General features: G+C 33.8%; 1 protein-coding gene across 15 annotated transcripts in view; it reads left to right on the top strand.

The window, feature by feature from the left end:
* Positions 1 to 15,755, top strand: part of SENP7 (SUMO specific peptidase 7) — a 170,879-nt gene extending 155,124 nt beyond the window's left edge. For all 15 annotated transcript variants that reach the window (XM_082839378.1, XM_082839381.1, XM_082839373.1 and 12 more), the window contains 8 exons: positions 3,395 to 3,517; positions 7,049 to 7,141; positions 7,772 to 7,896; positions 9,231 to 9,283; positions 10,959 to 11,002; positions 11,099 to 11,167; positions 11,824 to 11,974; positions 14,060 to 15,755. In XM_082839378.1, coding sequence (XP_082695504.1) covers positions 3,395 to 3,517; positions 7,049 to 7,141; positions 7,772 to 7,896; positions 9,231 to 9,283; positions 10,959 to 11,002; positions 11,099 to 11,167; positions 11,824 to 11,974; positions 14,060 to 14,197 — 796 coding nt within the window. In that variant the 3' untranslated portion in view covers positions 14,198 to 15,755. The remainder of the gene's footprint in view (positions 1 to 3,394; positions 3,518 to 7,048; positions 7,142 to 7,771; positions 7,897 to 9,230; positions 9,284 to 10,958; positions 11,003 to 11,098; positions 11,168 to 11,823; positions 11,975 to 14,059) is intronic.
* Positions 15,756 to 16,200: the final 445 nt, after the last annotated feature.

The following is a 16,200-nucleotide window of genomic DNA, read 5'->3' as shown; positions in this document are numbered from 1 at the left end:
GAGAGGGGGCTACTCTTCGTTGCAGTGTGCGGGCTTCTCATTGAGGTGGCTTCTCTTGTTGCAGAGCACGGGGTCTAGGCGCATTGGCTTCAGTAGTTGTGGCACTCAGGCTTAGGAGTTGTGGCTCACAGGCTCTAGAACACAGGCTCAGTAGTTGTGGCGCTTGGGCTTAGTTGCTCCATGGCATGTGGGATCTTCCCAGACCGGGGCTCAAACCCATGTCCCTTGCATTGGCAGGCAGACTCTTAACCACTGCGCCACCAGGGAAGTCCCTGACTGATACTTCTTGGACTATAGTATTATTATAGTGAAGGAAGTACTTATATAATTACAGATCACTTTGGGAACCAGAAAGAAACAACTCTGTAATTCTCTATTGTGTCTTTAAGTGCTGTAAAAGTTAGCTGTCATTTTAAAAATCCATATTACTATTCCATTAAAAATAGTTTTCAACTTTTTATATAGCCAAGCTGAAGGAATGTGTAAGAAACTTTCATGCAGTGGTAATTTGTCTCTAGCCCTCATTTTGTACTCTATCCCTATACCTACATTTCTAACATTTCAAGATGTCTCCTAATTATTTCACTGATCCTTCCCAAACCAATTTATTATTATCATATTATTTCAGCCCTATTGTTTTACTAAGAGTGCTATCCTTATTCTACTAAGGATAGGCTCAAAAATCTCACGTTATTGTCTACTCTTCATCTTGGACATTGTAGATTTAATCTCTAGAAGTTCTGTTTGGGTCTTTTTTATATCTTTCATGTCTCTAACTTTTTGAACATATGGAATATAATTATTATATAACAACTGTTTTAATCTCTTTTTCTACTTATTCTAGTGTCCTTGTCAGTTCTGGGTTGGTTTCAGTTGACTGATTTTTCTCTTCATTATGAGTGGTATTTTTTTTCTTCTTTTTTGCATGTCTGGTGATTTTTTTACTGGGTACTGGTGTATTCCTATAAGTATTCTTGAATTGTGTTTTGAGACAGATTATTTGGAAACAGTTTGATGCTTTTAAGGATCTTGCTTTTTAAGGTTTGTTAAGCGAGCCCAACAAATTAATCCCCACTATTGAGGAAAGACCCTTCTGAATACTCTACTCAGTGCTTCATGAATTATGAGGTTTTCCAGCCTGGCTGGTAGCAGCAGGCAGTATTCCCACAACCTGCGTGAATGCTGGGTACCATTCCCTCTACTTTTTTCAGATAGTTCTTTCCCCAGTCTTAGGTATTTTCCTTACGTACATGCAGTGATCAATATTCTGCTAAATTCTTGAGGAGGACTCTGCAGATGTCTGGAGTTCTCTGTCTATAGTGCTTTTTCTTTTCCAGTATTCTGATCTGCAAACTCTCGCTGCCTTAGTCTCTCCTGACTCTCAGCATCTCCTCAACTCAGGGAATCTGCCATGTTCCACCTGGGTTATTCCCTTCTGTGCTGCAGCCTGGAAACTTATCAAGGCAGTAAGCTGAGGCAATTACGGAGCTCACCGTTTCTCAAGGGTCACTGTTCTTTGTTGCCTGATGTCCAGTGTTTTAAAAACTATTGTTTCATGTGTTTTGTCTGATTTTTTGCTTGTTTCAAATAGGAGTGTAAGTCTGATCCCTGTTATTCCATCTTGGCTGGGAGTAAAGTTTTCATTATCATTGACTCTTCACCCTCCCTTCCTTCTCTACATACTCAGTTGCCTGAGTAGTAGATTCGGTCTCTCAAATTTGTTTATTGTCTTTCTTCTGTCATCATGATCTTTTTAGTACTACTTATCTTACCTAAATTATTATTCTTTTAAAACAGTCTCCTTATATCCTTTGTCTCTGTTTTCCTATCTGTTAAGTATATTATTACCACCATTATTATTCTTTACTCCATGAATGCAATTCTCACTAGAAACTTTTATTAATTTCTTACTACCTGTCAAAATGAGTTCAAACACAGTCAGGCATTTGAGTGTCTTGATAATATGACACTAATTTGTCTTTTCTGCCATCTACTTATAACCCTGAACCTATTACATAGTCCAGCAAAACTGAATTATAAACAGTTTACTAAACAAAGCCCATCCTTATTCACTCTTTTGCCTTAATGCCATGTTACTCTTGCTTCATGGAATATTCTTTTTATCTTAACCTGTTGAAATTTTATTCCTCTATCAAGCTTCCTCACAAGAGTTATCTTCTTGAAAACTTTTCCTGGTTTTAAACAGATATTATTAACTCTCATAATACCTTATTTGTATCTCTTTTATGGTTCATATAATATTTTGCCTTATTTTAAAGTTATTGGGTAGCATTATGATTATTTTCCTTCTAAAGGTTGAGCATCTTATATCTTACTTATTTTTGTATTCCTAAATAGTGTCAAATTTATATTTTGTGAGATGAATTGGATCATCTTTGATGTTAATTTTGATATGTTTTATTGGAATTAACTAATATAATTTTATTTCAAATTCAGTTCTAAGAGTATTTTTCTATACTTCCTTTTCACTGAACCTGCCTGTATCTCTGACTCTTTGACTTCTTTTCAGAGGGGATTCTACTTTATTTTTTAAACTACTTTCTATTTATTTTTAATATTGATGAATAACTTTCAAATAGGAAAGTGCACAAATTTTAAGTGTATAGCTCATGAATGTTCACATATGTGTGTACCCATGTTATCGCTATTCAGATTAAGGTAAAGAATACTTTACCTTAAGCAGCACACCAAAAGCATTCTGTGTGTCGCCTTCCACATAGTATACCCTCCACATAACCACATTAAAAAAAATTCAAGTTGTGTTTGTCTTTTATGTTTTTTTTAAAAAGCAATCCCAAGATCATTTTTGGACCTTTATAAACTATTAACAATAGTAGAGTTCTCTAATTATGAGAGATTTAATCACTAAGTGATTGAATTATAAACTTGTGTTGAAGAATTCTTTTATTAAAGAAATGGACAAAGGATTTAGAGATTAGTCATGTCTCAGAGTTATTAAAATTTCTCTAGATTTATTTAGGAGCGTCATGGTTTCAGTTTTGTATTTGATTGCATGATTATTTGATTAATATGTCCTTGTACCGTCACTCTTCTGGATTGTAAGCTCTACGGGAGCAGGAATTTTTTTTGCCCCCTCTCATTTTATGTTGCTAGTATAAATATGGTGCTTGGCACATATTAGGAATTTGAGAAATATTTGTTAAATAAATGAATATGTGGAAAATTTCTGCTTTAATTGATCTTGATAGAAGGTGAGGTAACTAAAGAACAAAAAAAAGCTGAAATCAGAGCAAATTGCAAGATTACTTTGACTCTAATAGGACATAAAAATGAAGATTTTCAGAACACAGATAATTGGAGGAAGACTGGATAAAATCTAAAAATAATTTACTTTTGTGGTGTTACTTTGCAGGTATCTTATATTGGAGAAGGTGTCAGATGAACTTGTTGAACGAAGTCACATTTTTAGTAGCTTTTTCTACAAATGCTTGACAAGAAAGGAAAATAATTTAACAGAAGATAATCCAAATCTTTCGTAAGTCAGTCTTTCAGTGTACTTAAGTTTTAAGAGGAAAACATGCTATTTTGATGGACTTAGTGAAATAACTTCTTACAGTATTTCCTAGAGTGAGCAGTATTACCACTTTTGCAGGTGCTGGGCCTGTTTGCTCTGAGAGGCATTTCTTACCCTTCCACTGTTCTGTTCCCTATCACAGGGAGGCTGACTCTTACTGGTTGCATTTCCAATTGCATGTTTTGTGGGGGATATTGGAGGTTGGGAGGCAAGGAAAGAAGAAGTCAGGATGTTTCTTCCTTACCCTCTTTGCCTTGGGCAGTTATTCTGGTAGTGGTTCTAGTTCCTCTGTGGGTCCTTCTTTCACTGGACAGACCTGATAGAGCTCTAGCTTCCATTTGGAGGTACTACTTCTTCACTTTGCCCTTCAGCATAAGGGTGTAGCATTGTCCTACTATGCTAAGCTCTGGTTGCCTCACTGATTTCCTTTTGTGGCACTGCGCTTTTTCTATCACCACTGTAGCCAATTATTTGCATTACATTTTATCTGTCTTAAATATATAGGGAGGTTTATGTTTTCCTGGTTGGACCCTCACTAACATACTACTATTTAATTAAACTGATGTAACATTATAAAACTACCATGTTCCCACAAATCAGCTGAATTTCTGTCCAGGTATTTTTTTGATTAATTCTAAAACCTATAGAGCAGTGGATGGGGCTAGGCGAAAAGGAGGAAGGAGTAATTCTTGTATCTTAGCAGTAACTTGGATAGTTGTGAGCCTGGAGCCACTTCACCCCTCTCCCTGCCCCTCACAATTCGTGTGATAATCTATATGGTAGGCCCATGGTAAAATTAAGAGTTTTTATTTTTTAAAAAGTTAATGTAAGCATTTGTCTACCACTTTACAAGGTACATTTTTGTACATTATTTCTTCCCATAACAGTGCTTTTAGGTATGTAAGGCATTTTTCAGATGAGGAAGCAGGCCAATAAAGATTGGCAGAACTCTGGTAAGTGACAGAACTGGTTGGTACTTAAATCTTTATCTTTTAACCTCTAATCCAGAGATGTTTTTGTTATACTGGACTGCCTTTGAAAAAATGGCTGTGAGAGCTGTTTCATCCCTTTAAAATAATAGGAATAATAGGCAAGTAAGAAGATGATTAAATGGGTAAACTGTCTGAATTTCTTGTATTGTTGGAGAAGGAGGATAGGAATAGAGAGAGTATTAACATTTATCGAGTACCTGCTTGGAGCCATGACAGTGAACATAACGTTATTTTGTTTGATTCTACAGTAGTCTTATGACATAATGCCATTATTGTTACGAATTGAAGCTTAAAGAACTTAGATAAGTTATCCGAAGTTGGATATAGCTTTCCAGTTTCAAAGTTCAAGCTTTGTCTGTTGTTTTTAGTATTGCAACTATATAATTTATGGCCTAAATTGGGACACTTGAGAGAATAAAAGGAGGCTTTATTAATAGCTACGCTGGGCAACCCATGTATGCTGGGGCTGCCCTATACAAACTGAGATGTGTAGTCATCTATATTTTGAGTGTCTTTATGGATTTGGAATTTGTGCTGGTAGACAAGGCCTGCCAGGGTCAACTAAGGAGAAAATCACAATCTGAAAATATTCCTGATAATCAGGGTTAATGGAGAGGGATATATGGAAGGGGAAGATTTATTAAATAAATTTGATATTTAACATTTCTGATGCCCTCCTCTTCTATTTTATGAGTATAGAAACAGATGGTTGGCACCATGCACTTAATCCCACATTTTGTTTTAAGATTACTAGTTAGTGTGGAGATTATGCATTTGGCATACCCACGTAGAAACTGAGGAAATGAAAAGGTAGATTCTGCTGTATTAAAAAAAATTTTTAATTAAAAAATTAGAAAAAATTTAGATGTTGTATGAATGATCATATATAAACATAATACAGAACTGAGTTAGATGAGTGGCATCTTCCAGTGTAAGGTAGATCTTATATGTATCTTATGCATAATATATATTTATATATACACATACACATATACATATGAACACATACATACATATACACACACACAAATACTCATACTAATGCTTAGCCTGATATGTATACAATTAGTATTCACACAAAGAATCCCTACATCGGTTAAAAAAGAAAAAGAACCCAGAAGCAAAGTGACAGGGGATACAAAGCATAATTTATGGCCAGTAAATCCTACAGGAAGCTCAAACTGCTAGTGTTAGGAAATAGCAGACTAAATGTTTCACAAAGTCATTACTGTGGTTTATGAGATCCTGCAAGATCTGCTTCTGTCCATGTCCCTAAACTCATCTCGCAGCATTCTCTCCCCTCATTTATAGCACTTCAGTTCAGCCTACCTCCTTTCAGTTTTCAAATATGCTTAAGCTCTTTCCTGTTTTCTGACAGAAATTTCTTCTTCTGGCACTTTTATTTCATTTATTTATTTTTTTTAACATCTTTATTGGGGTATAATTGCTTTACAATGGTGTGTTAGTTTCTGCTTTATAACAAAGTGAATCAGTCATACATAAACATATGTTCCCATATGTCTTCCTTCTTGCGTCTCCCTCCCTCCCACCCTCCCTATCCCACCCCTCCAGGCTGTCACAAAGCACCGAGCCAATATCCCTGTGCCATGCGGCTGCTTCCCACTAGCTATCTACCTTACTACGTTTGTTAGTGTGTATATGTCCATGACTCTCTCTCACCCTGTCACAGCTCACCCTTCCCCCTCCCCATAACCTCAAGTCCGTTCTCTAGTGCGTCTTTATTCCTGCCTTACCCCTAGGTTCTTCATGACATTTTTTTTTCCTTAAATTCCATCTATATGTGTTAGCATACGGTATTTGTCTTTTTCTTTCTGACTTACTTCACTCTGTATGACAGACTCTAGGTCTATCCACCTCATTACAAATAGCTCAATTTCGTTTCTTTTTATGGCTGAGTAATATTCCATTGTATATATGTGCCACATCTTCTTTATCCATTCATCCGATGATGGGCACTTAGGTTGTTTCCATCTCCGGGCTATTGTAAATAGAGCTGCAATCTTATAAATGAAATAAAGGGAGATGAGTCTCATCTTTAAAAATCTAAGACTATATACCTCATCCCTCCTCTTCCATTAAGTTTTAACACCTCCCTTATCACAGATATAACATTTAGACAATTCTGTTAAGGTTTAATGATAATATTTTATATCAGCCCAGGTGGAACTAAATAGAATAAATAGGTATAGCTATTTATATTCAGTTGCTGAGACACTTTTGGAATCTGTAAAGCATTTTATGAATTGCTGCCTTTCTTTTATCCATACTTTATTGTTTATAAATAGTGATCATATTTAGAAACAGCCAGGAGTTAATAAAATGAGATAATTTTGTAGTCTGTTAAATATTATGTACCTTGAAGAAGATGGTTAAATAAACTAAAGCTAGCATTTTTCAGTGTATAAAAAAGACCCCTGAAATCTTTATCTTAAATTTTTAATTTTTTATCTATCAAATATGTCTATCTTTTTGTTCCCAGAATGGCTCAGAGAAGACATAAGAGAGTAAGAACATGGACTCGTCACATAAACATCTTTAATAAAGATTACATCTTTGTGCCTGTAAATGAGTCGTGAGTATTTCGGATTATTTAAAAAAAATCGGAGAGTACAGAAACATACTTTGTGCATTTTTAGATTAATAATCAGTAAAAAGTATGGGTAGATAAACCCAGGTATTATTTTTAATTTTTTTCTAAAGAACTAGCTAAAATAATGAGTTTATCTTGGATTTTGGTTTGACAGTACTTATATTGTAAATAGTGGGGAAAAAAAATGACAAATGCCCACAAGACTATAATGGCTTAGACATTCAGTTTAATTTGAGGTGGGACTCAAGAAAAGATTTTCTAAACAAAACAATCAAAAGCTTTTAGGATAAATTTTCAAATATTTAAGAGAACAAGCTCTTTAAGCACTAACAGAAAAAAGGTGATGCTATAAGTCTCTTTGTTTGTTTATTAAAGCAGATTCTCAACAGGAAACACTAATTATATAAAAGTAAATGAGTTTGACTTACTCAGATTTTATCCTAAGAAGTCTTAGTGCTTTTTAAATTAGTTTTGGAATCGTGTTCAGATACCACAGTGGACTTCTTCAAAATTGATGTTTGTTATACCCACCTTCTCAGCTATAGTTCTAGAACGTATTCTTCTACATTGTTTAGATTTTGTGTTATTAAGATTATATTTCTTTTTCAACAGGTCTCACTGGTATCTTGCAGTCATTTGTTTTCCATGGTTAGAAGAAGCTGTGTATGAAGATTTTCCACAAACTATATCCCAGCACTCCCAGGCTCAGCAATCCCAACATGACAACAAAACAATAGGTGATAAACTTAATGTGGATGGTGTTTTTAATAATGTTGGCAACAGTAAAATGATTATAGAAAACAATATGAAGTTAAAGGATAGTATAATTATTTCTTATCATTTAGTTTATTAGAAGAAATGTCTGAAATTTTCATGATAGATACCCAAGACTCATGTATAAACAAAATGTAATTGTCAGGTTTTACTGTTATATCAAGTTTTATCATAGCAGTTTTATAAAATAATCTTTCTAAAAGATTATTTTTATAAATCTTTTTTTATAAATTATTATTTTTATAAAGTATTTTATAAAATATTTATATTTTTATAAATTTTTATAAATCTATTTTATAAATCTTATTTTATAAATCTTTTATAAAATAATCTTTCTAAGAATTCAAGGCATAGATTGAAATCTCCCCTTTTTTCTTTTTCTTTTTTTTTTCTTTTTTTTGTGGTACGCGGGCCTCTCACTGCTGTGGCCTCTCCCGTTGCGGAGCACAGGCTCCGGACGTGCAGGCTCAGCGGCCATGGCTCACGGGCCCAGCCGCTCCGCGGCACGTGGGATCCTCCCGGACCAGGGCACGAACCCGCGTCCCCTGCATCGGCAGGCAGACTCCCAACCACTGCGCCACCAGGGAAGCCCTTTTCTTTTTCTTAATATAAATTAACACAATTCCTGTTGACACTAGTAATTTGGCTAGGTAATTGTGGGTCTCTTATAATTCTTCCATGATTTTTCTTATGTTACAACCCAAATCTTAAGTAAGCAAATAAGCCTACTTTTGTTGAGAAAAAAAATCAAATTGTATTTTATAGCTGTAGCCTAAGCAGCAAGCAGAATTAATAATAGCCATTACCGTTAATACTGGCCAAAACCTCTCTCTTGTGGGGGAGAAAGAAAGACTGATAAAGCAACTGATTACTTTCTATTTTGTCTAATCCTCCTATGCTGCAAAAGTGTATTTATGCAACACTCTATGATCATATGTTAGAAGAATTATTACTAGGCAAATTAACCCTCCTCCACATTAAAACAGCAGAGATTTTGATAAGTAAGCAATCTATGAAGATTGTCTTTTTACAGGTAACTGGCCTCAGCTAACTGGTATTTCAAGTTTTGGCTCTGGGGTGTATGTATTGTGTGATGACAGCCAATTAAGCATTGTCAGTTTTATCCATCGATTGAATTTTTTTGTAACATTAACCATAAAAAAAAAAATTAAATAGTTCCCAGGTATTTTTTCCCTTTAATTACTACTATGCATACAAGTTACAATTTAAACTTATCTAAATACTTTGTATTAGACATAAAATAAACACACATAACTTTTTTGTTATTTCTAACTAGATAATGATCTGCATACTTCTTCAGCACTATCCTTGGGTACAGAAGATTCTCAAGTAAGTGTGTTTTTATAAATGTGAAGGAAGGAAAACTCATGAATATAACAATTTTATCTGGAAAATAGGGCATAGCTAGGTGGGCTATGATGGATATTGGTGTACCATAATTAAATTATGCTGTTTTATGATTCTTTGGAATATTTCGTTGGGGTAGTAAAGAGAACAAGAGAAATTATTCTTTTTGCATCTGTTTAGCTTACTTTAACTCCCTAGGTTTGTTTATAGTTTATCTGATCATCTTGGTCGACTACTTTTTCAGTTTCTATGGAAAAATGTACTTTTATTCTTCATTATGTCATCAGTTTTTGCACTCAGAGTAATTAATTACCTATATTTTATATTCCACTTTCTATTATTATAAATTGTTGGTATAAATCATTCAAAGTAGACTCATGGTCAGTCCATACAACTCCTGAGGCTAAGATAGTTACTGTTAACTTTTCTTTAAATGGACCTCTAAACTGATATTCATGGTCTAGATTTGGTATCTTAATTGATTAAGGTAGACACCTAATTATTTTTTAATACATACAGACAGCAGCAGCCTCCCTGGCATAGGCCTGTGTCTTTACTGTCACTGGTATGGGGTGGGCAGAAGGAAGGAGGTTTCCTTTTCTGATGTCACAGCAGCAGAATAGGGGAGTTCCTTCTTGCCTCTAGAGCCAGGTTTCCCAAATTGGGTTCCATGGAATACTTGTTCTAAGATGCAGTTTATGATAAAAAGGATTCTAAGGTCAGTTAAGTTGGGTAAACCCTGTGTCCTATTCCTCTCTTAGAGATTCACTGTTATATTAGAATAATAAAGGTGCTGAGAAGTTCTGCATATTAAAGAAAGTTTGATCTATTGATTCTTAAATTTATTAACAAAAATAACAAAATACCCCATCTCTTGTCCCTTAGTATACATTAATAATCTGCTTCTTATGCTTCAAAGGGAAGAAGTCTGTCTCTATTGATATCATATACTGAGTTAAGAGAATGTGTATAAGGACAGGTTCAGTTAACTTCTTCATCTTTGCTTAAGATGGCAACTCTGAATAGAAGTAATTCAAGTTCCATGTTGTTTTTTAGACCATGTTAAAGCTCCATAACTTCTTGAGGTCACATGTAAAAGTGCATAAACTACTGTTTCACCAGTATAAGAAATCTATAAATTAAAAAAAAAATGAAGTTGGCTCACTTTAGATGATGAAAAGAACTCTTATTTGAAATTTTAATTTTAAAGTTATTTGAAACATTTTCTATTTCTTTTTTTTTAAAATTTATTCGGTTGTGCTGGTCTTAGTTGCGGCTCATGGGCTCCTTAGTTGCGGCTTGTGGGCTCCTTAGTTGTGGCTCGTTGGCTCCTTAGTTGTGGCAGGTGGGCTGCTTAGTTGTGGATTGAGGGCTCCTTAGTTGTGGTTTGAGGGCTCCTTAGTTGTGGCTTGCTGGCTCCTTAGTTGCGGCACACGGGCTCCTTAGTTGTGGCATGCAAACTCTTAGTTGCGGCATGCATGTGGGATCTAGTTCCCTGACCAGGGATCGAACCCAGGCCCCCTGCATTGGGAACACAGAGTCTTAGCCACTGTGCCACAGGGGAAGTCCCTATTTGAAACATTTTAAAGAGTAATTGAATATTAATTTATTCACACTAGCTTTAATTGCAAAGTCGTAAAAATTCATGTTATTTCAGAGTCCTGAGATGAATATGTCAGTACCAAAGAAAATGTGTAAAAGGTATGTACATGCTATAATAATAGAGTCTTTTCAGATACATAGGTTTACTTCATATAGGAGTATATACATCTTGATTTCTTCCTGTGATTTTCATAGGCCATGCATTCTCATACTAGACTCCTTGAAAGCTGCTTCTATACAAAACACAGTCCAGAATTTACGAGAGTAAGTAATGACAATTTTACTAAAATCTCAATAATTTTTAAGTTGCCTTAAGAATTACTGAAAAGATTATATCAGGAATTATATTTTATTATTTATTTAGATGAGGCCTGTTAATCTAATTAATAACAAATATCCCCATTATGTGTAAAATATTTCTCAAGGATTATATCAAAAGTAAATTTGGAATTTGTATTCGCAATTGAACAAAAGACATAATTTTACAAAGGAGCATTGCAAATATTAGTGGTTGTCAAAAGTTAACACTTTAGAAAAAAATAAGAACTCTTACACATTCTTATTTTGTGTGTGCATGTGTTTGTAATTTTTAAATTTCCTACAGGATCTGGAAAAAACTAGCAACTAAAGTTTAAAAATAATTTGTTTAGTTTACTTTGTAATATAAGTGACTGATGTATATGATTTATGAAAGTTGAGTTGTTGAAAAAAGTCTGGCTTTTAGTTTGAAACTCAGATGATTTATTTAAAGTAGCACTTTTGAAGCCTCATATTATAATTTGTGCTGTTAAGGTTTAAGTCTTTTGAAATGTGGCTGGAGGCAATATATTTGGCAGCAAATGTTTTTCCATTTTTGTGAAATTGTTGCATAATAGTAAAGAAATTTCTACTCGAGTCACTCTACTTTTTGATGATTTAAGGTATTTAGAGGTAGAGTGGGAAGTTAAACGAAAAACTCATCGTGAATTCAGCAAAACAAACATGGTGGACCTATGCCCTAAAGTTCCTAAACAAGATAATAGCAGTGATTGTGGAGTATATTTACTGCAATATGTGGAAAGCTTCTTTAAGGTATGTAAAGACATAAATACGTTTTTTATTCACAATTACCAGCATATAATCACAAATTACTGGGCAAGCAAAGAAGCAGGAAAATGTTAGAGGTAATCAAGAAATAAGAAAAAAAAGGCATAGAACCATATATAACCCAGATATTGGAGTTGGAAGATAAGAACTTTAAAATGATTTGATTAATATGTTGGAGAAAATAGTCAAAGATAAACAAAATGGATGAAAATGGAATCTGCTAAAAAAAAAGTCAAGTGGACATTCTCGAACTGAAAATGCATAATGATATATCTGAAATTAAGAACTTACTGTATGGGTTTGATAGCAGACTGAATAAAGCAGAAGACAGATAAGGGAACTTTAAAAAAGGACAATAGAAAGTATCTCACTGTAGCTCAGAGAGGAAAAACAATGTAAAGAAGAGAACAGAGCATAAGAGACAAGTGTGATACAGTCAAAAAGTCTAATTTACATGTAATTGGAGTTGCAGAAGGATTAGGGGTGGAGAGAGAAAATAAGGCAGACACAAATTTGAAGAAAAATTTTCAAAACTAAAAGACTTGTGGATTGAAGAAGCTCAGAAAACCATAAACTACATAAGTACAATGAGAAGTATGGGTATTATTTTCTAGCTCATCAGAGACTCTATAGGAACTATAGCAACGTTAAAAAGAAATTTTAAATAGCAAGGGATCACTCTGCTTTTTGAACTGTTAGCTCATTACTTCAGTCGTAACCAGTATTATTTATGAAGATGGGTATAGCAAAAGGTATTTTTAACCAGAAGCTTGTTTGGAGAATCCTTAAAGGTACTCTCAAAGCATGAGGGTTATAGTATGCAGTTATAACTTTTGGTATAATTGGGGAGGATTGATAATATACAGTAGAACATGGTACACATTATGGAAACCACTAAACATGTTATGCTGGGTTTTTTTTCCTTTTTTATTCTAGACTGGAACTTCATTATAGGGTGACAGTTCTGGCCTTCTAATACTCTTTCCAAAGAGATTTGATTTTGTTTTTAGATATCCAAAGTGCCTTATTACATGACATAGTCTGAGTCTGTTATATAATTCTACTTTATGTAGCCTCAGTCAGTAGAACATACTTCTAATATAGGTGGTAGCACCACTTAAGATTGCTGGGGGGAAAACCTCAGAACACTAAATCTTGTGTTTCACAAATTTGTGCACTAATATAACAGAGTGTGGATTGAAGAAAATAGGTTTCAGGTTGACCACTCAAAACCTGTGGAACTTTGTAACTAGGCCGTAAGAAATACAATTTTAATTCTAATAAAAACACTTGCACAGTTAAATCTCCACTGAGATTTGCCCCTAGAATCACAGTCAGTCCTTCATTTCAGCTTTATACTCTGGGACTCCTAATTTCTTCTTTAAGATGTAAGTCCTTCTTACATCTGGCTTCTAATAGTTTCATCAAATTTGTAAACATGATCTAGGGGTAGTCTTATTCAGCAGTTACTCATTTATTTTTTTAAACACAGGCAGAATTGTCTTTGCAGTTGCAACTTGCAACTTCCTTATTAAGCTTAACATAATGGAAAATATATCAGTTCCTTAAGCCACTAAATTGGCTATTTCGTGGACTAAAAGAAGGTACTTCTGCAGGATTTTCTATTTTTTATGTGAGATTCTTCATATACTGCTAAGGCTTCCTCTTCGTTTCAATAGTTTCAGAATATTAACATGTTGGAAAAAATTGTGTTCAAACCAGCCTGACTTCTGCATTGTACTGAATCATTCTGTGTTTACTAATTCTCTTTGCACTAATTCACTTAAACATGCATTGTAGCATAACATATGGTGTTTAACTTTGATGTTCAGTAGTTAGCAGTTTAATGAAAATGTTCTAAAATTGATTGTGGTGATGGTTGCCCAACTCTGAATATACTGAAAATCATTCAGTTGAATACTTCAGGCAAATTGTATGTTATGTGAAATATATCTCAGTAAAGCTGTTATTTAAAAAAATTAACAATTTCTCGTTTCTTATAAAAATGAACTTAAAACAAATTTGAATTATACTGCTAAAGTGATTGCACTCTGTCTTTTCTCTCATTAGGATCCTATTGTTAACTTTGAGCTTCCAATTCATTTGGAGAAATGGTTTCCTCGTCATGTAATAAAGACCAAACGGGAAGATATTCGAGAGCTCATTTTGAAACTTCATTTACAGCAACAGAAGGGCAGCAGTAGCTAGTTAATCTGTACAAACATGACACAGATGTTCTATACGATTACTGGAAAGCTGCTTATCAGCATTTGTGTTAGCCAGCTCACAGAGAAGAAAATAACTTGCAGTAGTTTTATAAGTCACTGTACATTATTTAAAATATATAAGATATAATATTAGAATTGTTAGGAGCTCATAGATGGAGTGGAAATGGGGGTGATATAGATAAAGTCATTAGATAGAAATTAAAATTTCATAAATATTTGATATTTTTCTGATTAAATATGCTTGGATTATGCAATAGCATATGTAATGTGGGAATGTTTTTATAGATAATAAAACTATGTGATCTGTACTTCCACATAACTGGGAGTTGAAGGGAGTTAGGTCCTCCCTGGTGCCAGCCCCAGTGCTTGTCAAATTCATTGACAAGTCACATTATATTGTAATTCTATTCTTTGCAGCTCAAGCATGCAATACGAATACTGTGTATTTTTTTTTTTAAAGAATTTAGTATCAAGGCTTCAGAAAATGCCATTTACGGCATCCCTTCTGTATAGTGTGAGAGAAAACATAATGTTAGGAAGGTGATAAAAATTCACTCATTCAATGCGCAGCTTATTTTTCTCAGTTGCTAAGTGGAACCATTACTCTATTCTAATTGTTGTTTGTTTTCCATTTCTTTTGATGTCATGTGTGGGGATCTGAGAATTTAGTTCATTCATTCAGAGTGAAATTTGGAAGAAAAATTTAGCTATCCAAAATAGGTTTTTAAAAATTGTATATGTAGCTTAACTTAGTTTATTTGAGGTATAGCTATATAAATATTGACTTCTGTCCTATTCTGACATCCCAGAATATATGTACACAGTTTCTGTAAGTATAGAAGATAAAATTGGTGACTTCATAACTTTAATTAAAAAAATATCCTCAAAGTCTTCTATATTAATCGTTAGGACTAAATACATAATTTTATAGCTGTTTACCCAGTATTCATCTGCAAAAGCCAGATTGCTCTCATTGCTTTTGTATTTTTATAAGGACATGTGATCCCCATGGAGCATAAGTTTTTGTTAAACATTCAGGTAACAGTTCTGAATTGATGTGATGATGGTGGTATTAAATATGATTAAACACTTCATAACTTTCTAATGTTATCAGGAATATTTTGAGGGGATGATTATATTGTATTTTCTCAGACAAGAAAAATGTTTTTTAATCTTCTGTTTTAAGCATCTCTTTACACTGTTACTGTATATAAAGCAGTGAAGCAAAGGCAATTTAAGATGAAGCTAAAAGTCGGAACATTTTATTTCAAAATCTTGTGAATTGAGGTTGTCAGTTAAGCCTTAGTGTCCTTAAGTTTCTGTTAATCTTGTCATCATCTTTATATTGTTCAAGATATTTGTCCTTTGGAGATTTCCTATAAAGATGGTTATAATTACATGTTTCATTCCCAATTTCTGTGGGGGGGGGAGGGGATTTTTTAGATGACTTAATTATTTTGTATATCTAATTTTGGGAAAGCAAGTATCTAATACATCTCCTTGTGACTTCTTAACTTTTTTGTTTGTATGTTTTTCAAAGACACCTCTGTTCTTTACCATGTTTTGAAGATTGTTTAAAATTCATTTTCCTAAATTCATATGGAAATAATGCTTTGAGAATATCAACATTTTATATTAAACATGTTTCCAATTCATTAAATTGAGGTGTAATTTTTTTCCTTAAGAAATGTGAGCCATTCTTAGAAATAGATTTTAAATTGTATGTTACTCTGTGCATGTCATATAATTGATGCTTAGATTAATTTTTCTGTTTTAGCAGACATGTGTTAATCTTGATAGTTCAGGGAACATTTTTTGAGCATCTACTACTAGCAGGCAATGTACAAGGTAGAAAAAACGGAATGACAGCTCTTATTCCTAAGTCATTTATAGTCTAATGGGAGAAATGGACATATGAACAGTTTTAATATGCCTGTTAGAAACAATCATAGAGGTTTTTGTTTTTTTTTTTTTTTTTTTTGC

The sequence above is a fragment of the Leucopleurus acutus genome, assembly GCF_964270905.1.
Source record: "Leucopleurus acutus genome assembly, chromosome: 5".
Lineage (NCBI taxonomy): Eukaryota > Metazoa > Chordata > Mammalia > Artiodactyla > Delphinidae > Leucopleurus > Leucopleurus acutus.
Note: the sequence above shows the minus strand (reverse complement) of the source record. Positions and strands in the feature narration are given on the sequence as shown.